Source organism: Centrocercus urophasianus, unplaced genomic scaffold, assembly GCF_019232065.1.
Source record: "Centrocercus urophasianus isolate 14NV4802_14NV808 unplaced genomic scaffold, USGS_Curo_1.0 seq_20, whole genome shotgun sequence".
Taxonomy (NCBI): domain Eukaryota; kingdom Metazoa; phylum Chordata; class Aves; order Galliformes; family Phasianidae; genus Centrocercus; species Centrocercus urophasianus.
Window position 1 is genome coordinate 2,722,042 of NW_024884756.1, and position 23,136 is coordinate 2,745,177.

Consider the following 23,136-nt stretch of genomic DNA (forward strand, 5'->3'; position numbering starts at 1 on the left):
ACCTTATGTCTTTAGATGCCTTAAAATTAGTACAAAGAAGCTATCCATCGCTTTTGCATCGAAGGCATTCCTGACTTGCACTGTGATGATCCTGTGAAATCATCTCATTTCCAAAACTTAATAAGCAAGTATCATTTAAACTGAAGGACAACGAGCTGTTACAAACAGGCGACACTCACTAATTAAATGCAAATACATCTCCTGCACAGAACGAGACGTTAGAAAGTTCAGTAATAGCACTTATATATATATTTTTTTGTTTTTCTTAGCATACTGACAAGGAAAATCGAACTCGTTTTCCCGTACCCAAAAGGAATCACACGAATGAACTCGTTAGCAAAGATTCCTACTGCCAAGGAAGCGCCGGTCGGTTCGGGCCAGAGAAAAAGCAACACCGACATCTAGCGGCCATTTCCTATCAAAACACTGCCAAAAATGTTCCTCTAACCTTACAAACTGTAAAGCATTATTTGCACAGGTAAGACGTCTCCAAAACTGACACACACAGCATGCAAATCCCCGTCCATAAATATCCACAGGAAATCTACACCAATAAGAATTTGCTGGCTCGGCTGCAACGCCTCTTAACCCAAACGTTTCAGTGCACTGCACACACCAGTGTCCTCATTTGAACTGCTGCACGCTCCCAAAGATGATTTGCAGTAAAAGCGTTCCTGCCATTTCAATAGATGATCTTCCATGCAAGTCCATCCACAACAGACACTGTTTTCTAATCCAAAACATGAGCAAACTCCATAATTTATGATTACTATGAAGAATCTCACATGGAAAAGATGAATGCACAAATTAATTTCGAGGCAGTTTTTACTGACCAACAGGCCAGCAGTGTACTTCAGTCACATTAAAAGATTTAGCTTCCACATACTTGAATTTTTGAAGACATTTTTAAAGACCAAGAGACTCCCACTTTTTAAGCATCTTCAGATATGCACAGATTTGAAGTTTTCCAGCAGTGTTACATCACCTGCCCTTTAAATACCACAGAATCAAGCAATCTGTATGTATAAATAGGAATAACTCTGGAGTTCAACAGAGCTGTCATACAATCATTTCTCTAGACATGGTCCACACTTTGTTTTTGAGGTTTTTTTTGCCAATATATAACTTGAAATAGGCTCAATAAAATGTCTTCCTTCAAAATGAGCCAACAAGACTTGAATACTTGCTGAACTTGCTATATTTTGATAGCAATCTTACTGCAACGTAGTTCTCAAAATCCAGCCCAATTTCCTCACGGCCCCTATGAAACCATCACTGCATTACAGCTGTCATTGACTAGAAAGTTTACCATGTTCTATAGACCTTGAATTGTGTTTCCACCACAGCAACACATACAGAAGCAAAAGCTATAGGTTTAGAAAATTACCTGGGATTACCGTTAGCTGAAAGTAATGAAGCTTGTTTGGGTCAGGAAAATTCACTTTACATGTACCTGTTAAGCAAAAGAACAATTTGCATCAGATAACTGTTTGTCCACTGTTGAAAAAACATATATCATCTTTCACATCTCCTGAATCAGCACCCTTATTAATCCCTGTGTTCCAGTTCACTGATTTCCCATACTTTCTAAGTGTCTTTTCTCCATACAGTTGTAGGTTACCTGCAATAACTCCATTTCTTTGAGCTGGGAGGGAGAAGTTGATTTCCTTTCAGTAAACCATGTTGTCTCATACTCTAAAATGACACAGGAATAGATCTTCTATATGGACACTAAGCTGAGAAGACAGCATGCAGAATCAGCATCCTTTCCTCAGAGATTCCCTAACAGGAACACATACACCTTTAACACTTGATCACACACAGCACTTTCCAGGAAGTCTTGCCACCACAGCTCTATGCTAGAATGGATTTATACCTGCAAGATGCAATTAGAAGCGTGCTTTACTGACAGCCTCACCCAAAAGAGAAGTGAAGCTGCTGTTCAGCTGTCACACTGAACAAAGCTGTTTCTCAGCCTAGCTGAGTGCCACAACCAGCCTATTTTATTCCATCCAAGAGCAAGTTTCAAACCCATAACAGGCTGCCAGAGCCTTGCCCTAGCCCTTCAAAAATGAACTCATGAAAAGTAAGTTACTTTTTCAGGCTTTTGCACAGAAGAAGGGGAGAGGGAAGAATCTACATTTCCTTAGTGCTCTTTACAGTGAACTGCATTACAGAAATTTTATGTTAAAAAGCCAACTAAAAAATTAACACTGTATTGGCAACGTGCACTTTTTAAACTCGTGAGGCAAGTATTTCTCCCTACCCAAGGCTTCACAATCAGGAATTGCTTCAATGTGGGGCACTGACCACTCCAGACAGTGCAATTGCAATTGAAGCTGCTACACCATTCATAAATCAACAGACTAGAAATCAAACAGATACTGCAGCCATATGCAACAATAAAGACTGCCTCAGAATGCCTACGTACAACTGCTACACATCTCTGTCCTGTTTAACTTTCAAGTCAGTGATTACACCTACTAAGAGTGAAGCAGCATCAAAAAGCAAAGGTGATGATTTTATTCTCAAACTAGATGAAATTAAGGACAACAGTGACAATGAAGAACAAGAGCAAAGAGAAGAGGAAACATCCATCTGTGAAGTTGTGCAGGGGCTGTTATGAAAGTAGTCAGCAGCAGTTCAACAGATGCAAATTCACAGCATAACAGCCCTTTGTTTGCCTCTGATGACACAAACTGAGCTGCCTTCTCATGTACAAAGCTGGTCTTTTTTGATTATGGCACAGAAAAGCTATCAAGCTGGCACTAGAAGCTGTGTACAACCATGCATACATTATTATCCATATAATGCAGCCTTTAGCTTCTGAATCCATCCAAGCTGGCTGTACTTTTCTCCCTTAACTAAGATCCCATTTGCCTATAAAAATACCTACAGCTGCACACACACTCCAGTAATGCATTCACACTGTAAAAGCCACAAACCCTGATATAAATTTCTCAACATTATCCTATTTTAATCCATTTCTCATTCATTATCTTATAGAAGAGACTAAGCAAAAAGTTGAACCAAAAACTACTGTGAAAAAATCTCTATAATTGTCTTTTAGAAAGAGAAGCATACAGAAAGAGATAATGCTTCACATTATCCCTTTTAGCTCTTCTGTTCTGTGTTTTTTCCCCTCAATTCCTTCCATCAGGCAGCCTGCATGCTGAGAAGCCTGATTTTTGAGATCTGATAGCTGATCTGGATTTACAGGCATTAGCAAACACAAGAGGCTCAGTAGAAGTAGCAGAGGTCTAACCTAGAGGGAAAAAAATGGCCAAACTTCCCTCAAATGGAGAAGACCAGGCACATTACGGGTTATCTGCCAGCATAATCAAAGAATATTCACCACTTCTCTCTGAAAGATAAGAGCAAGGCACGTTCACCCTTATGTGAATGCACGGCAGCAGCCTGCATGCATGCTCTCAGACTGCAGCAAGCAGCTCACATCTCTTTCCCTGCAGGCAAAGTGTCTTAGATTACTCTGAAATATGAGCATGGATGGCAGGAAGTTAGGTAGAGCAAGTGACAGGTTCTGGAGCTGCCCCCGAGCAGACTGTGTGGTAACTTTGAAGCAGAGATGGCAGGGTGCTGCTGTTCTGGTCAAAATCTGAGAGGAAAGAGAGCTCAGCTTTGCCACCAACACTCACCCTCAGCAACAACCACAGAACTGCAGGAGCCCTTTATAGAAGGACTTTGTGTTTTGTTATCTGTTACAGAACTCTCTGAAGCTAAGGATCAGAAAACATGTATTTGACAGCAATAAGCCATTTACCCTGTGCTCTTCAAACTCTATCTTAAAGCATCCATGAACCATTCTGGCATAAGATGTGACGATACTGAGCTGGGTGGATACTGGCTGACACACCAGAAGGCTGTGCTGCCTTCAACAAGACCTGAACAGACTGGAGAGCTGGGCAGAGAGGAACCTGATGAGGTTCAGCAACAGCAAGTGTAGAGTCTTACAGCTGAGGAGGAATAAATGCACGCATTGGTACAGGTTAGGGGCTGACCTGCTGGAGAAGAGCTCTGCAGAGAAGGCCCTGGGAGTCCAGGTTGGTCACCTGTGCGCTCTTGTGGCCAAGATGGCCAACGCTGCCCCATGCTGCATTAAAAACAATGTGGCCAGCAGGCTGAGGGAGATTCTCCTTTCCCTTAACTCTGCTCTCGTGAGGCCACATCTGGAGCATTAGGCACAGTTCTGGGCTCTCCAGTTCAAAACTGACAGGGTCTCCTAGAAAGGGCCCAGTGGAGGGAGATAAAGATGATTAAGGACCTGGAGCAATCTCCTGTAAGAGGGGAGGTTGAGCAACCTGGGACTGATCAGTCTGGACAAGACTGAGAGGGGATCTCATTGCTGCTTACAAACATCTAAAGTGCAGGAATCAAGTTGATGGGGGCAGACTCTTTTTGGTGGCAAGCAGCAGCAGAACAAGAGGCAATGGGCAGAAACTGGAACAGAGGAAGTTCCATACAAACGTAAGGAAGAACTTTTTTTTACTGTCAGACAAGCACAGCACTAGAACAGGCTGCCCAGCTTGTGGATTCTCCTCCTGCTTGAGGGAAACTGCTTTTGCAAGGGGGGGAGGAAGGGAGAGGGTTACAACTAGGGATCTCAAGATGTCTCTTCAAACCCCTATAATGCTGAGATAACATACAATGCAGGTAAGATTCCAGGGCTAAAAGCACTTCATCTTGCCTTTTTTGTTTGTTTAAGGAATATATATATATTTTTTAACTAGTATTCTTATTTTTGTTAATACATCTACTGCTTAAGAAGCACACTAGGCTACAGCTTGCATGTGAAATGTGAAATGAAAAAGCACCAGGTTAATGTGGTTCCTGAGACCTGAGCCATTTGCTCTGCTACTAAATGAGCATTTCCTGGTTTGGAATTAAGGTGAGACCAGAGGAGAAACAGGAGCAAGGTAAGAAGTGTGCTCTTCAGCTCCAGAGTGTTCTGTGAGAAGGAACTTCCCACTCTACCAGCAACCAAGTTGTGTCATGTCACTGAATGACCAATGCTGCTTCCAAAGGGCACTAGCAAGGATCTACATCTCTGCAACACCTTAAGAGAGGGCAGAGCAAGCCTGCTCAAACCTAGGCCAGCAGAGCTTGGCACAGCTTGCCCCACAGTTAACACATCATTAGCATTCATACTTCGATCCAAATAATCACATCAACAGCCCTATTCCCCTTAAAATGTATGCCATTGAATGCTGTACTTACAAGGTAAATTAGCTTCAAGTTCCGCAACCTCTGTTGAAAGAAAAGAAACATACCATTACTTATGCAAGCAGAAAGCCATTCTCAATGTCCAAATTGGCAAATCTAATTTAAACCTTGCTGTAAATCAAATTTCACTTAAGATATAATTAAGTCTCACGGAAGATTTACATTGAAATTTCTCTTTAAGCCACACAATTCATTACTGAAAAGGCTCGTCTGCCCTGCAGACAACGCTTCCCTAGTGCAATGAGAGGGCTCAGCTCTGCCAAGAGAGAAGCACCAGAGACACAGAGCCCTACCACTGCAAAGAGTGGCACCATCCTAACCTCCAACCTCATAAGGCTCTAAAATACAGAGGGCCAAAACACAGGAGCAGACCAACCTCAAGAAGCAGCTGTACCTCAGTGGAGAAAACAAGCACAAGAGGTTCACAGTCTGCTGGAATTGCAGCACTCTACAGCACCTACCTGCTCGTGTCCTTTACCACCTTTGGCTACAGATATCCTCAGGTTACACATTGGTTTCTTTGGGGAAGCCTCCAAGCATGACACTACTGCCTGCACACTTGGGAACAGCTACAGAGGCTCTACTCAAGAGCACTGTCATACAAGACACCACCTTGCCTGCATAAACCAGCATTAAGAAAGTCAAAACCCAGAAACCTTCATTTGAAGCACTTGGCACAGCAATCAGGACAGAAACATCAGCTCCCATTGCACAGCTCCCCCCGTAACCTCAGCACTGTTGAATACTCTCAGAGCAGTCAGACTTTTTGCTTCAATGCCTGTTAGAAATTTCCCCTGGAGCATCGTTTGCTATGGATATGCACTCAATTGAAAAATAAATTCAAGTTTCTTTTTATTCACTTTTATGTCCCACGCAAAGAAATTCAAGGTCATTCATTGGGAAAAAAAGAAAGTAACACCATTCAGTTGTGTAGCACTTAGAAAAGCTTATTCCTAACTGCCTCTCTGTCACACTACCCTCTCTGGAAGGCCCACTGTTTTCTCCCTCTCTCCTGCACTACAATGAAGCCTTACTTTCAACTACTTGAATCTTTCACAAGAGTATGAATAAGATGCAGGAAGGCACCCCCTCCTCTTACAGTTCCAGGAAACCTAATTAAGTGTATATTTGCATTTCCTGTAGGCTTTTTTTCTCCACCTGATTTCTCACTTCACTTTCTCTTCTGCACAGAAACCAATGATTCATTTAGGCTAACAACATTAAGAGATCTGCACACCAGCTCTCAGAAATGTACGCCTAAAGAAGATTACAATTGAGCTTAAGATATAGGAAAAGAGTTTTTTACACAGAATTCAAACAGATCTCACAAAAGCTCACCAGCTCCACAGAGCTCTTCCTATATCCATGCTTACCAAACCTCTGCAGCAAGCACAATGCTTCATGTATTTCTTCAAGCACCCAGAAAGCAGGACAGAGGAATGATGAACATTTGGAGTAGTGCTTGCTACTGCTGATCCAGTGCTGTGCAAACCTCAGAGCTTTTCAAGCCCTTTCACAGCCAAGAAGGCTGACTGCCAACCAGAAGCAAGCCCAGGAGCAGCACAGAGCTCTGCACCATGCTGGTAGGGCATCCCAGGGAGGTCTGAAAGGCAGAGAGGTGCCAGAGCTTCTCTGGGGAACATGCATGGTGCAGGCAGCCCAGCCCCTAACCAGCTCATCAGCCAGTCTGATGTCCATGAAACATTCATCAATCAGGTGCAAGAGCACACCTACATCAAGTGTACTTGCAGCATTCTGTAAGCACTTGCCAGAAGCAATGCACTCAGCTGGACCTGAACTGGCTGTCATCTCTGACACAGACAAGTCGAAGCTTCAGCAGTGAAAGAATCTCACTGAAGAAAGAATCTCAACGAAGAATCTCACTGCACAGCATTACCTGCATACATCACTCCAACACCAGTGGAATGCTTTAGTTTAGTGGTTCCAGATGCTACAATGAAAGGGTGAAAAGGCAGGGACTGAACTTAAACCTACCACAGGCTTTGGACAAACTGAATGCAAAGTGGTGACGTCTCACAGCAACAGCTCTCAGAACTTTATGAAAGCTACACTACACACGAGTAACCAGAGCTATTTATAAATGATTTCACAAACAGTAATTCTCCCTAGTCATGACAATTCTCAGGACAGAAATAGGAACACACATTCCTGACAAGCATATAGGCATATGGCTTACGATAGACCCACGTGGATGTTATATTCAGTAACACAAACCATAATTGAGATGTTCTGCTCTCTCCCCTTCCCCCAGCTCAACAAGGCAGGACATAAGATGGTTTATTTACTACCCTCACCACTGTGTCAGGCCACGTGCTTCCCACTGCAACACAAGGGCACAGAATGAAAGGGGTATTTCCTCAACTGAAATGAACATTCTCACCCACAGCAATACATATTTCTCCCTGCTTTTGGCCCCAAAGCCTCTCTTCTGCTTCTGTCCCTGTTTAATGTTAAAAAAAAAAAAAAGTGAAGACATGAATGCAGCATTTTCAAAACAATGTCTCAGAATTTCAAGAGTGCTTAGAATGTCTTCTTTTATTTCTATTCTCCACCTTGCAATTTTCTCACCTACCACTATGACAAGTGATATTACAGTACCTAAAGGTTTGAAAAAAGCCACGATACAGATTCTCCTGATTTTTATTTACAGAGCACATTCACCTCATGTGATCAGTTTCTCACTCCCTTCCCTTCAGGATTGTACAAATGCACACTTGAAACATTTTCAACTAAATCTGGTTGTAAACTCAGACACATTGAAGATGACCGAGGAATAAACAACACTAACTCAATATCTTAGGACTTAAGTTATTACAACCTGACATTTGCAAGCAAGTAAACAGCACCAGTAAAATAAAACTGGATGATGTTTAGATGTGGTTGCTCGAACTGCTGCTTTTTTTGCAGTGCATTTGTGATCAATACACAAACACATGGCTACAACTGACATCCTGGCAGGACTGCTGTTTTTAATTCAATCTCGTAGTCATGCTCATTAGATAACACTAATCTTACATGACACTTTGGCTCACACATGGTTTCAGAAAGGATCTGCCATCGAGCTCAGCACTGCAAAGCTTTGAGCATCCTGCAGGAGCAAGCAAGTGGCCACTACTTAAACTTGATGAAGCAACCTCTTGGAGATGAATTTACAGTTCTTTTAGCACAAAAAAAAATTGTGTCCACACTGTCAATCTCAAGGAACAGCACATCCTGACACAGCAGTCACCACTTGGCCTCTTCCCAGCCCAAACCTTCTCACACACTGCAAGCAGCTACATTATAATCAATCATTAGGTAAATCATACCTACATTATCACTTCTTCCCTCTTTCAAGGCAGCACCAGTCAGGCTGTTGATCTACAGTCACCTTTCAGAAGATTGTAAGCACTGTCTACACTTACCAGTGGCTGTGGTCACAACCATCCAGCCCGCAGACAAAATGCCACTCATCTGTATTCCAGGCTGTGCACACAAAACATGGAGGACAGTGGTGTTATCACTGTGACAAAGGCATCCTTCAAGGAGATCCAATAAAGCTTTCCTGGACTGCACTCCCTGTCATCACAAGTAAGGCTGTCTTCACCCCCAGACAAAAACACAAAACAAAAACAGAAAACAAAACACCATAAAATAACACTGTCTGGGTGATGCCTGTAATCAAATTGGCCAAGACATTTGCCTGCAGAATCTGTCAGACCATTGCCAGCTTTCCATGGGTTGGGAATAGGACAGCATCACTCCAGCACACCATCATCCCTGAGCAGGCAAACTGCTTCCACACCTTGGTTTATACACCATCACCAGCTTCCAGGGCTAGGTGGGATTTAGGATACGGTGCCAAAATCATCCTCAGCTAACCTTCCAATACAGCCCATCATATGTATTTACTGCCCCTAAGGCCAATGCACAGACCAGCTGTCTGCTGTTCTGCTGTCTCACAAGTTAATGCCCAATTTGAGGCCAAAAAGGATACAGATATGTTATGGAAACCAACACTATTAAGAGGTACAACTGAACCTATTCATATCTCAGCACAACTGCTGGGCCTTTTCCTGTCTCCCCCTCCACCAGAATTTATTTTCCTTTATGTGAAAGACTACTTTTCAACCCACAGTTGCCAGGAGATCAAGTTCAGCCTTTCAGCTGTACTGCAATCTCTGTGTTTGATGCCTCCAGCCTATAAAGAACATCAGTAACAACTTCTCCTTACCACTGCTCTTACAGACTCCCCTCAGCTCGGCCTCCAATCCTGCACAGCCCCGTACAGTTGCACACCCAAAGGGCTGTTTCAGTTCCATACAATAAAGCAGCAAAAGGCACCTACACTGGTCTAGATGCAAGCACCCACCACGCACACACACTCTCAGCAGGCAGTCCCTTGCTTCCAAACTCCTCCTGCAGACCTAGGCAACGTGTCCTGAAAATACCAGCACCATCACAACATACCACTCAGGCTTCCAACACTGCAGATGCTGCTTTGGCTGACAGACCTTTAGTGGCTGGAGTGAGTTTTAGCAATTTTTGTACTCATCTCAGTACTCACCCAGCTTAAAGCGAACCATAAAAGATGATATTCCCACAAAGGCTTTGCTAGTCTAGCTACCAGATATTCCACTCACTCCCAGCACAGTTATACTGAACTCATCTAATTCTGCCACCAGTTCTCATTTCCATCCAGCAACCATTCAAAGCAGACTGACAGCTGCTCCTACAGCTCTTTTGGAGGGCCATGTGATACACACAATCAGACCATGATGTAACACTCACGCTCGTCACTGGATGCTGCCAGTGACCTGCTCTTAATATCTGTCAGTTTGGCCCTCAGCTCATTCAATACTTAGCCTGTGCTGGTTTTATAATGGTAATAGCAATTACAGTTTCAGTAACGATTTCCTATAGCTTACACTCCTTGCTTTCCCTGCAAAAGAAGAAAGATGCACAGGGTTTTAGTCATAAAAGTGAAAAATGCAAATGCTCTAAAGGTACAGTAGAATTTTTTATGTCACTTCAACTACAATTTCTGGTGTAACATGAAGTGCATTCATATTATACTGCTTTTTTTCTCTGAGGTCTGCACTTGTAAGCTAATGAGAATCTCAGAAGATATACATTTAGCATTTTAGTTTTGTAGTTTATTCTGGCTGAAGAGCCTGTTTCATTAGTCTGATGCCTTTCTCCCTTCAGAATTGAAGCCAAGTGCAGACTTCCAAATTAGAAGTCACAAGCAATCTCATTTTTTTGCATCAGAGTTTAAAGTGATTTGAAACTCTCTGTCCTTACAGAACTATAACTGCCAGAAAATTGGGAACAATGTCTACCTGAGGCCCTTCCCACTGCACTGAAGCCTTAGTAACTGCAGGGAAACCATGTTCCAGTGTAAAGCCCTCCATCAGAATTTACCCTAATTAGAAAAAGCCACACATAAAGCAGTAGTTCAGCAATACACTCCACCAAACAGTTCAGAGCAACTTCAGGATGCTGATACAAGCCCAGAAAACATGAATATTTTGTTTAACTCATACAAATCCTAACCTTAACAGCTTACACATCAACAGCAATATACTCACACTGGCTCACTTTTAGCAGAACCATCAATCTAAACAGCATATTCCAGCCTACTAGATCAAGCTGCACAGCTCAAGCACTGAAGCACTCAACTAGTACCAGAGGGAGTAAATCAGGCTTTAGGCCCACTATAACTGCAAAGCACCAGCACTTCAGGATTTTTATCTAACAGATCATCTGAGCTACAGAAAAGTGCTGTCCTCAATTTCAGTTTAAAATAGTGAAATTACACAGCCTCACACTACCTCAAACACAAACTACCTCAATTGCCCTGAACTGCCACAAAGCACCAATGCAGACACAGATGTAACAACCTAAACTAGCCTTCCTTACACAGTGCTACAAAAACAAGGGGTCTATTTTTCCATTCTCAAGTTCTAATTTAACACCCAGTGACTCTAAGAAAAAAATTCACAATACATATTTTGCTTGTTTTTAAAACTTTTAAGTTTAATGGTTTTATCTTTACCATTAATAACACAAACACTGACATTACTTTTAGGATTTACTTTCCTTTCACAGGCAGCTACAGTTTTTCTCTATTTGACATATGGCAATACTTTTCTCCCTTGAGAGATATGGATTTGATGGGTAGACTGTTTGATGGACAAGTAACCAGTTGTGAGATTGCACCCAGAGAGCAGTGATCAATGGCTCAGTGTCCAGATGGAGATCAGTGACAATTTGTGTCCCACCAAGACCAGTACAGGGTCCACTGCTCTTTAATGCCTTCATCAATGACATCAGCAGTGTGATTGGGTGCACCCTGAGCAAGTTTGCAGATGACACCAAGCTCCCTGCTGTGATCAATATAGCCAAGGGATGGGATGCCACCCAGAGAGACCCTGACAGGTAGAGCACTGTGCTCAGGTGAATCTCAAGAAGTTCAATAAATCTGACAGCAAGGTCTTGCACCTGGATCACAGCAACACCCACTATCAGCACAAGCTGGGGGATGTCAGGATAGAGCAGCTGAAAAGGACTGGGGGTGCAGGAGGATGACAGCTGGACACAAGCCAGCACTGTGCCCTCGCAGCCCAAAGCCAGCAGTACCATGGGCTGCATCAAAAGCAGTGTGGAGGAGGAGGATTTGGCCCTCTGTGCTGTGAGACCTCACCTGGAGAGCTGCATCCAGATGGGGAGTCCTCAGTACAGGAGGGATGTGGACCTGTTAGAGCACGTCCAGACAAGGGCCACAAAAACAATGCAAAGAATGGAACACCTCCCTACAGGGAGAGGCTGAGAGATCTGGAGCTGTTCAGCAAGAAAAAGAGAAGGCTCTGGGGAGACCTGAGAGCAGCATTTCAGTACGTAAAAGGGGGCTGCATGAAGGAAGGGGACAGACTCTTTAGCAGGGTCTGATGTGACAGGACAGGGGGAAATGATTTCAGACAAAAAGGGGGGGAGATTTAGGTTGGATATAAAGAAGAAGTTGTTATTGTGCTTTTTTGGTTTTTTTTTTTTTTGTTTTGTTTTTTTTGTTTTTTTTTTTTTGTTTTGTTTTGTTTTTGTTTTTTTGTTTTGTTTTAATATTTTTACAGAAAGGGTGGTGAGGCACTGGAACAGTCTGCCCAGAGAGGTGGTGGAAGCCTCATCCCTGAAGACATACAGCATCAGGCTGGACGGGACTGTGAGTATCATTTGGAGCTGTAGGTGTCTCTGCTCATTGATGGACTAGATGAATCCCTTCCCATTCAAAACATCCTACAGTTCTGTGATAAGCTCCACATATAAGTCACAAGCAATACCAAACACTTCTGGAAACCATTTTATAAACATCTAGTATTGCATCACTGCCAACAGGTCTAAAAAGTACAACCCACAAAATTGAAATGTAAGTTCCTTTCACCTTTAACAAGCAATTTATCTCGTACAGACACCCTCCGAGTGGAATCAGAAGCTGGATTGGATGCACGGGGTCCTCTGACACCATCATCCCGCTTCAACTTGCTTGCCAGAGTGAGCATTACTGCTGTCTTCAGTCTAGAAAAAAAATACATAAGAATGAAGTCAATTACCAATACTCAAAGCACGAGGGAAGGGGAAGTACAAAAATAGACCCATGCTACACAGCTCTGGCCATATTCTTAACAGTCAAAGAAAACAGATCACTTGACTGCAGCTAAAGACGTGGACAAACTATAGAGTTTGAAGAACAAGACTTTGTTTCAGACCAGAACACTGACAGCTGAAGCAAGGAGGAAGTTCAGTTTTTGCTGGCAAAAGGTCAGACTTTCATCACTGTTTACAACCTTGTTTCACTGCACCATCTACCACAGCGTATCGAATCACAATGTGAATCCCACTGCCACAGCCAGACAACCTGTTCCCACCATCCTCATCTGTATCTCCTGTAACAGCATTCAGAACTGCTTTCTGCATCCAAAGAAGAGAGGAAGGGGAGGGCAGTGTTTCCTGGAACTACTCTGCCGCACTGGGAAGTGAGCTTTGAGTCAGACAGCAGCACACAGCGAATGGAACAGATTTAAACTGCCCAATAGTGACAGGATGCACTCTTCACAGCACAGCCATAAAGTTACATGTGGACATTTGGTAACTGAAACAAAGAGAGATTTTTGCTACGTCAATCCTCCACATCAGAAGAGAACTATGATGATCAGTCACAGCAGGAGTCAGACAGAATGCCAAATTCTTAAAAGCAAAGTCCTCTGCCTGAACATTTTGATGCTACTCCTACTTTAAGGCAGTTCATTCTTTTAAGAAGTTTCACTCTTGTTAGAAGTGTGGCCAAAACCAAATTTCTACTGACAAGATCAATACCCTTTAGGCCTCACCACCACTAGAAAGGTAATGCTTACCCTTTAACCATACAGTCTTTACATGAGCTAGTCTGAACAGAAGACTGGACAGATATGGTGCAGCAGTTCCCAAGACATGAAATAGGTGCTCATGCAACATCAGTTGAGATACTCACAGTGCAAATGGTCAAGTGAAGGAACTACTGAGATGAAGATGAGCATAACAGTAAATGACAAGACTAGAAACAAGATTTTTGTGTCAGCTCCAGCTCTACATCTCTCATTGCTTCTTTCTTCCTAAGCATGCCTTGAAATCACCAGGTCAACAGTAACAGCAGTTGCTTTGCTGATTGTGTTCGTTCCAGCCTTAAAGAAATCAGGTGGGAGAAAAAGCTTCCCTGGCCTGTCAGTCTCCTTGGCATATCTGCAGAAACAGCCTAACTGCTCTGCAGATTTGTGAGAATGCTGAGGGATTTATAACAAACCACATCAGCACCGAAGTACCAGCATGGGGAAGAAGAGAAATCAAACAACTGCTGTGACACTTGGGCATTCAAGGTAGAGGACTGGAATTAGATAAGCTTTAAGATCCCTTCCAACCTAAGCCATTCTGTGATTCTGTGTAGAGGAGAACATAACAGATAACTGAGTAATGAGGTTTAAAAGAGAGGAAAAACATGTGTTTTACAAGAGAACCCAACAGCACCACTCCCTGATAAGACACACAAGAAGGCCAAATTATCTGAGGCTGATAGGTACATGTCTTACATTTCAGATCCAGACTGAAAACAGTAAAACCTGGAGCAAACAGAAATCCAGGTTGCCCAGCTGAAACAGGCTCGGTTGTGTTCCCCCCCCACACACACACTGTCCCAGAGACATAAAATAAGCAGACAAAACAGTCTGCTTTCCCACGAAGAAAGGCAACAGCCGGTTTTAACGAGTCAAAAAAAAAAAAAGAAAAAAAAAAAAACAACACAGAAGGGAAGAGACAGGAAAACGGTGACACGGGCTCCTAAAAGCAAACAAACAGTAACAGAAACAGAAAAGAAAACCTACGAACTGCAGACAGCCTCCTAATGGCACCACGTCCAAACGAAGCCGGTATCAGCGGGCATTAAGCACCTCGCTACCTGCGTCCTAAAAAGCTGCGGCAACCAGAAGGCGCGCACCAAGGGGCCGAGCCCCAGCGCTGCCCCCCCTTCTGCTGACGGAGCCCATGGGGGGGGGAGTTCCGCAGCACGCAGGGGCTGCACGAGCTCCCTGCAGGCCCGCACCGCCGGGCCTCTCGCCCCTCAGCCGCGGGCAGGCAGACCCAGCCGGTGCTCCGAGGCCTAGCAGGCTGGTACCGCACGGGGAGACGCGGGCGGGTCCGAATCCAGATCTAGAAGCGTAAGGGGCGGCTCGCACCTACCTGAGCGCGGCGTCAGGGCCCGGCTCCCGCAGCCAACACCATCCCGGGGCTGGCCCGGGGCAGGGGCGGCGGCGCGGCTCCTCCTCCCTCAGCCGCCCGCCCGCCGCGCCGGAAGTGGGCGAGGACGTGGGCGGGGCTTGTAGGCACCCCCTCCCCTCCACCGGTTACGAGGGCTCTGCCAGCTCCCGCCGTCGTCTCGCGAGAGTTGGAGTTGGGCTCGGCCGGCGCCGTTTTGGGCGCTGTGCCCTTAGTCTTGTAACCCGTTCCCGCGCCAAGTTAGTGGAAGCTGAAATCTGTGTGAAATCACGAGATTACGTTCAGTAACGGACAGGAAATGACTGGGATATGCCGCTTCAAGTACCGACGCCATCGTATTTAACTGGAGTTTATCCATCCCGTTGCATGCAATGAAAAGGGGAACCAAAACTAAGCAATTAGTGGTTAGAAGGTTTTATAAAGCAAACGTGCAGACCAGACACAAAGTTCAGCAGGTAGCAACTAAATACCAGTTCCTGAACATTCACGGGAACACAACTGCTTCCTTTCTGAAAAATAAATCAGCACCGGGGTTTAGCTTAATTAAATCTATTTAATCCAACGTCATTAACCCAGCACCCTTTTTCCTCCTCTTTTTTTATTGGCAGGATTGGCTCAAACCAAAAGTTCCTTCCCTCTGATGCTTTGTGGACCTCTGTTCTGCTGTATAAAGCAATCCCTTGCTAAGACAATACTTGAAGCAGTACCACATTGACTCGGATGCATCCTTCCAGACAAGAGATCACAGAGTAAAGTAGAAACAAGGAACAGCATGGAAAAATACTTAAGAAGCAGATCTGAGCTTTTCTTCATCTTTTCCATACCATTAATAGGGCTCCAATTTACTTTTTTTTTTTTTTTTAAACCTACAAAGGTCAGAACCTTTTCTCAGAGCTTTCCAGAAACACAGCTGGAATTCCTTATTGCTTTTGATAGCACACAGTCATACTCTGGATGCAAGAGGCCATTTCTTAAAACCTGAGCCTTTAAATGCCTGCACCAAAATATTCTGCTATTACGTTTTCCTGGTAGATCGTTTTCCATTTCCTCTAAGCTTGGCATAAAACACAGCCTTCTGTTGTGTGAACCTACCTTCTAAATTTCCTTCTCGAAGGTTATTACATTTACCTCTCCAGTCTATGGATTCTGGGACTGAAGATATTGGGACATTTATCTGAGTAAAGGAGTGACAGTGCATGGTGTACCACGTGTCAGCTGCCCTTTCTTGGCTGTCTCAGGGCAGTAAGGAAGCCTCCATTCTGAAACGAAGACAGAAATCAAATGAGAAAGAAGCAGCATTCCCAGCCTCTTCTGCAGACACCTCTGTGGGAGTGCAGAAAGAGAATCAGGGGACGTGGGCTGCTGGGGGGACTTGTCCACGAGCAGAGAAACGGGGTTGGGTTGTGACTACAGAGGTAACACTCTCAGTAAGACTTCAGGAGTCCAAAGGAAACAAGAAGAAAATCATCACTAATTCACATGGCAGCCTGGAGTCCCAAGAGCCTTCAGCAGCTATCTGTCCTTCAGGCCGTCCTTCTAGTCCAAAAAAATTGAGGCTTTGCATGAGAATGAGTAATCCACCAACCACTCACACACGTGCAGAAGTCACCTGCAGATAGAAGCGAAGGTTATTTGTCAAAAAACCCTTGTAATCAAAGCAAATGAAAAGCAATCAGATCTCACTGAACACCACCTCCTCCCAGAGCAAGACAGTAACATCACAGAATGATTCCTGACTGTTCCTGGTATAATATATACGGGAATTAGTGTGAATTATGAACAGCAGTGAATGGGGGGAGAAATTACAATAACAAGAGCACTGGTATCTAGTACATTAAAAAACAGGGATTTAGCAGTGATGAACATTCACAGCCCCTGTTTGTCATCCTCTGCCCTCTCCGTGTGTTCCATCACTCTGCAGCTGGCTCTGGCACAGAGCTGCTTCACAGAATCACCCAACAGAAAGCCTTATGCATGTTGTGAAATCTCTCTTCCTGGAACCATCCAGGACTCACCCAGGTGTGTCCCTGCACAGCTTGCCCTGACTAGAGTTTGGCTGGATGCTCCTCGGGTTTCATCTGACTTGAAGGCCTTGTGTCCTCAGGAAAAGAAAAAACGCAAAAGTTTCAAGTTTCTGTTTCATTTTGGCTATTTTCCACGACAAATACCCTAAAAGTCAGTACAGCCCTACGCATTACTATTATTTTGTTTTAATTCCAACAGAAACCCACCTTCTGGCAGAACCTCTTCTGCCACAGCAGCCTTTTAAATCACCCTTTCTTGTGACAGCCTCAGATGAATCAGCAAATTGCTTACAGTTGTGCATAATTCTGTAGGCTATGTCAAGCCCTGGCAGCCAGTGCCTGTGAGATCTCTTCTGCTCGGTGCAGTGCTACAGATCAGCTCCCAAACTGCAGATTACTGGAGGAAGTATTGGTTTTTGCACCACCAACAGTGCACAGTCTGTGGGTGATGTGAACCTGGATTCTGATGGAAGAGTTGGGGGCAGAAGAAGTTTATGAGGTGATGCAGTGATGAAACTCAACTGTTGACTTTCTTAAGAAACAGAAAATCTCATCTGCGTGTTTTGGATCTCCTTGCTATGGCTGGGGAGACTTCTTGCCCCTGGTGACACCGTGTGTGACCTTCACAGCTTCACCAGCTCCCTTCTTCTGGTGACCAGTCTCCAAAGAGGCATCTGGGCCCAAACTGAATGATGTTCAGCACTGCTCATCCATCCTTTTTCTCCTCTCCCTGCAGGGTGCCCTCCTTCCCCAGCACTCCTTTTCCTATCCTTGTGGTTGATAATTAAATCACACAGGGTTCTTCTGAGAGCTTCTGGGATGGCCAAGCCTGGAGCCTTTCCCACACAGGACTGGGATGCTTTAGGCTTCAGATGTCCCATATTCGGTGCTACCCATCCTGGACCAGCAGGCAAGGACATCCCCAGCCACCACAGCATCCATTCATCCCAAAAGTGAGCCCCAGGAAAGGTGTCAGGGTGCAGCTTCAGGTGGCATCAGCACAGGGGTGAGGTTCTGCCAACTTCAAATGCCCAACAGCCATATTGGTATCATCCCCAAACGATTCTGAAGGGATGATACTACAGCAAGACATTGTGAAAACATGACGGCAGCTTGTCAGTTTAACGCATTTATTTCCTTTTTCATGTAAAAATAAATTATCTATACAAGTAAATATATGTAACACGGTGTGTAATAAATAGCGAGTACAGAAAATAGATCTCTTAAAAACAGTGTTTTGAAAACCAGCAAAACAAAGATACAAAGATGCTCATCCTCACTGAGCAGTACCTTTCAAGAAGCGCATTTCTTTACATCTTCCTTAAATATTTATAAATACGTGGTACAAAAAACCCCCACAAAACCCACAATAAATTAAGAGACTGTTACAAAATTGCTCCCTAAGCTCACATCAAAGAGACAAATAGGAAAATACAGCCAAGCAGTTCCATAAAGCAGCGTGAGAGCACCCGGTGCTCCCGGGCAGATGCGGGGCGCTGGGGCTAAGTGCAGTCCTCGCGCTGGGCTGCACACCGCAGGTCGTTCAGGATTTGGAAGATGTGCAGGATGGCTGAGGCCTCCAGGCAGCCGGCGGTCTCCTGAAATGGGAGCAGGGGAGGTGAGCACCAGGGATGGAGCACAAACAGGACCTGGGGGTATCATGGGTCCTTGGCCTCTCGCTGCTGAGCGCTGCAGGTTGCAAGGGCTTCCCTGCGTTGCTTGGGGTTGGGAAGTCAAGTTGCTGTATACGAGCGGTCAAAACTCTAGCCATGATTGGAGGTGCTGAGGAATGCCTTTTTGGCTGCTTCTTAATGGAGGGATGCAAAAAAGGCTCTAGCTTGCCCTTGATTTGCATACTCTGAAGTGGAATTTAGAGCTTTTGAATACAAAGCGATGAGCTGTCTGCTCAGGAGGCCCTGGAACCACACCAGCCGTCCTGCGCAGCATCCTGCCTTACCTTCTTCTTGGCTGTCTCCAGCTTCTGCAGCCAGTGCCTCAGTTTCCCAGAGGACTGATGTGAAGGTGCTTCGAGGGCCAACTGCAAGGAGAGTGATTGTAAGCACCAGTGATGCTCATGGTGCTGCCACCAACACCGACGCCACTGAGCTGGGGCTGCAGGGCTGGGGGGACACTCACGCAGTCTCGCAGGTCCTGCCGGACTTGGGTAAGGAAGGCCAGGGGCTGTTGGCACGTCTCAGCCATCCTCTGCGTTGTGGGGTTTGTGAGCATGGTGATGGTGAGGTCCAGCTCAGCCTTCACCAGGGCGATCCGGTCAGGTACCTGCAGGTGAGAGCATCGTGGTTACAGATCAGAAGCTGCCTCAGGGCGCAGAAGAAGGGGGTCCTGCTTGGAGGAGGGGTTCCCCTTCCATAGCATCATCCTTACCGACAGCTCAGCCGTGTTCCACTTCCGATGGAAGAGTCTGGTGTTGCATTTTCGGTTTGTTAATAGCATGATGTCTTCCTGGAGGTGAAACATGAGAGAATGGGGACAGATTGAAAAGCTGCTCTTGGATTTTGGGCTTTGTTGCACAACCCGCTTCCCCCCTGCAGAAATGTGAAACCAGCACAAAATTCATCATAGCCATACCCTATTGGTATGGGCAGGATGCAAGCATCATCCAAGGGCGGGTAAGTGCTGCTGCTCACTGTGCTAGGGACTGCTGTCCCCAAACTGCCTGCAACACGTCCAGCTTGTCCCCACACAGAAACACCCCGAAAACATCCATTTTGCTGCTCAGGGCCTGAAATTCAGCTGTCTCTCTGCCTCACTCCCCTCCAGCTGATGCCCCCCAGCCCAGGGCTCATTGCCCTAGATACTCACAAACTGCTCCTTCATCCTCTGCACTGCCTTCAGCTCCGAAGGTGCAGGGAACTGGTACTTGGAGAGGCTGCAGCTCTTCTTTGGGGTGACCCGAGGGAACGCATCTGCCATGAGGGCCCCCAGGGTCCCCACCAATATCATAGTGACCCCGTAGCATACCATCTTCGAAGCAAAATTAAACAAGTATAAGAAGAAATAGAATCAGGTGAGTTGGAGTCAAGTCACTCCTCCTGCTCCTCTCAAGTCACTCCTGCTGCTCTGCCCCATCTCTCTGGCTTTTAAGCAGCGGGCTGGATTGCACTTTCAGCTTGACAGGAAAATCCAAGGCAAGGCAGCTCTGCTACAGGAAAGCGAAAGCAGTGGAGAGGAAACCCCGAGGCCACAGGTGTGGCCACAGGTGAGGGCGCTGTGGGGATATGGTGACCGGAATGGGGCTTGGGACATGGTGGGACCCCACAGCACTGTGCGTGGCTTTTCCTCCCTGTTCAGCGTTCGTGGAAAATGCAAATACAGCATCTTCACAGCGCTGCCCTGGCAGCTGTAAAAACACACCCGCGCTGCAAGAAACCTGCCCTTTCCCTAAGGTAACCTGAGCTGTGGATCTATAACTGCGCTTGGAATGTCGTGCACTGATCATGAAGTATAGCCAAATACACCCATGTGTGTAAAGAGCGACCGTGCAGTAGTGCAGCACTGAGTGAGGACACCACAGCACTGCGCATCCAACATCTGCCGTTTCCTCGAGGTAACCTGAGCTGTGAAACTACATCTGCATTTAGTTCTGTGCATTGATCAATCATCAAATACAGGAAAATATAATCCTGCATGTGTAAAAAGCAGGGGCAGCTGAAGCAGATTATCATAGAAACGTCTGAGTTGGAAGGGACCTTTAAAGGCCATCAGGTCCAACTCCCCTGCGATGAACAGGGACATAAACAGCTGACCCGGTGCTCAGTGCATTGACCTTGAACGTCTCCAGGAATGGACATCCACCACCTCTCTGGGCACTCTGCCCCAGTGCTCCATTGCCCTGAGCAGGCACTCCAGGACCGTGTCTTTTTTTGCCTATCACCAAGGGTGGAGACCCCACAAATTGAGCAGCCTGTGCCAGCACACGATTGTCTCCTCAGTAAGACTTCGCTGTGCTCAGATGTGCTTTGACTTGGGTTCATTGCCTCCCGTCCCATCACCAGGCACCACAGTCAGGACGAGGAGTGGTGCAGTAGGCCAGCAGCAGTGCTCACTTCGCTCAGACCAGAGTCAGAGCTTGGAGCAGAGCCAGGACAGCCAGATGCAGATGTAAAGCCTGAAAGCACTGGAGACACAGACTTCCTGCTCATGGCAAGTCGTGGACAGCACTGCAGGACCAGGATCCACCAGGATCCCACCAGCATTGGGCTATATGACTCATTAATACAGCTAAGGTCAATAATTAAAAGCCTGAGCCTCAGCCAAGGCTTGGTTCTTCATTACCTTGTGTGCCCCAAGATTGGAAAGCTCCTCTTTCCTTTCTGTCCGCTTAAAGAAGCAAACACATAGAGAAAAATGCAGTTTATTCAATGCATTTGTTCATACTTGGTACAACGATGAAATAAAAGCCAAAAGCAATGAAAGTAACTTCATAGAAGCTACCCAAGCAAAGCATAGAACATCCATAACAGAAAAATCCCATGAGGTGTTAAAGCTGGGCACAACGTCCTCAATGCAGCTGGAGCAGCATGCGCTCCTGGGGAGAAAGGGCAACATGCTCATGGACAGTGCCAGCTCTTGCAATCTCACCTCCACCATAATCCAGGGGATTTACCCCAAAACCTGCACCCATCGCTGCTGGCTGCACTCAGAACAGCCATAGAGATGCTCTGTGGTGTCCCATTGGCTGCCAGAGCAGCATGACGTTGCTGTGGGACTTGGCTCCTTTGGTTCGTCTCCTCTGTCACTGCAGCGTTTATTTCCCCAGGCATCATTTCTGGTTGGCAAAGCGTAATGAGACGTCATTTCTTTACACAGGCAAGCAGGAAATCCCAAGGTGCCAAAGGAAAAGCGAAAGCAGAGCAGGAAAACCATAGCTGTAAGCACAGCACTGGAGCATGACACATGCATGGCTCCATCATGGGCACCGAGCTCTGAGCAGATGGCAGGAAAACCCAGAGTCCTGCACAGGGAGCTGCAAGAGATGCTTTCACACCAATAGGTTGTACCTCAACCCAGGCTGGCTGCATTTGGCACAGCTCCTTTGAACCACGTTTCTGTTGGCTCTGCCACTGCAGCAGCTGTCACCCACATAGCAGGTCCCCCAAAGCCACCACCTCGGCACACCATGGCCAGCCCAGCAGGGAGGCATAGGCAGCGATGCAGCCCTTCTTCTGTTTCTGCCCACAAGAAAATGAGCAGCTATCTGGTCTCACTACATTAAGAAACTGTTAATTGCATTCCACATCTATTGACTGTGCTGTTAATACATTGGGTGACACAAATAATTACAGGTGCCCCGCTGCTACAGAGTGGAAGAAAAGCACCGAGGAGGTTCGTTCTGCTTTTCCAGAGGAAGAAATCCCCAACTGCAGGAGATCCCCAGGTGTGGAAAGGAAAGCAAAACAGGCACAGCTATGCCAAGCAGTCACCAGTGCCAGGTGAGGTCATTGCCCTGTGACTCACCAGGAGGCTGACAAAAGCAGCATTGGCCACCAGCTGTGCTGTGCAGTAAAGAGGTATGGAGGGGCCAGGAGTTTCTCCCCCACCTTATTGGAGCTGGTTGTACAAAGACTTGGGGGAAAAAGGTGAAGCAAGACAAAATAATGCCCCAAATCCAACAGGTGGCCACTGCTCAGCAGCTGTCACCATCCCACCTGCTGGTGCCACTACCAGCACTCAGCTGCAGTGATGTAACTCATGCTGACACATCACCCCTGCATCATCCCTCAGAGGCTGACATGAGGAGAGCTGTTCTAGTTAGCTGCTGGGAATATAAACCCTTTTTTTGGAAAGCTCTTGTGCCAGTGCTGTAGGGACACAGCATCTCCAACCCTCTTAGGTTTAACACAGAGGACAGCCTGGGGATGTTGCCTCACCTGCAGCACCCCACAGGTATGGGTTGGTCATCCTCCCCACAGTGCTTCCATGGGAGAAAAACCCCATGGGACTGATAGCACAAAATCCCTTTTTGTGGGAAAGGGGACCCTGATCCCCTCACAGAGCACAGCTCTAGGGCACCGTTCCTGCCCAGTGCAGGGATTACGGGAACTGGACACAT

At 45.9% G+C, this 23,136-nt stretch overlaps 2 protein-coding genes across 3 annotated transcripts in view; both read right to left on the reverse strand.

The window, feature by feature from the left end:
• Positions 1–15,094, reverse strand: part of UBE2F (ubiquitin conjugating enzyme E2 F (putative)) — a 65,081-nt gene extending 49,987 nt beyond the window's left edge. The window contains exons 1-4 of one of the 2 annotated variants that reach the window (XM_042821960.1): positions 15,004–15,094; positions 12,680–12,813; positions 5,236–5,265; positions 1,388–1,453 (exon numbers count right to left, since the gene is read on the reverse strand). In XM_042821960.1, the coding sequence (XP_042677894.1) occupies positions 1,388–1,453; positions 5,236–5,265; positions 12,680–12,797 (214 nt within the window). In that variant the 5' untranslated portion in view covers positions 12,798–12,813; positions 15,004–15,094. The remainder of the gene's footprint in view (positions 1–1,387; positions 1,454–5,235; positions 5,266–12,679; positions 12,814–15,003) is intronic. The other variant, XM_042821961.1, reaches the window with a different exon arrangement.
• A 3,471-nt stretch (positions 15,095–18,565) lies between these two features.
• On the reverse strand, positions 18,566–20,048 carry LOC122162334 (interferon lambda-3). Its single transcript, XM_042822600.1, has 5 exons — positions 19,887–20,048; positions 19,449–19,526; positions 19,200–19,343; positions 19,021–19,101; positions 18,566–18,661 (listed from the first exon to the last, which is right to left on the reverse strand). Exons 1-5 carry the CDS (start codon positions 20,046–20,048, stop codon positions 18,566–18,568), a joined length of 561 nt encoding a protein of 186 aa, XP_042678534.1.
• Positions 20,049–23,136: the final 3,088 nt, after the last annotated feature.

Excerpts from the sequence above, each read along its gene's own strand:
- LOC122162334 (XM_042822600.1), bottom strand. The coding sequence starts at position 20,048 with ATGGTATGCTACGGGGTCACTATGATATTGGTGGGGACCCTGGGGGCC. Across the intron at positions 19,102-19,199 it reads GGCAGGACCTGCGAGACTGC|TTGGCCCTCGAAGCACCTTC; the intron begins GTGAGTGTCCCC and ends CTCTCCTTGCAG. Across the intron at positions 18,662-19,020 it reads TGGAGACAGCCAAGAAGAAG|GAGACCGCCGGCTGCCTGGA; the intron begins GTAAGGCAGGAT and ends CTCCCATTTCAG.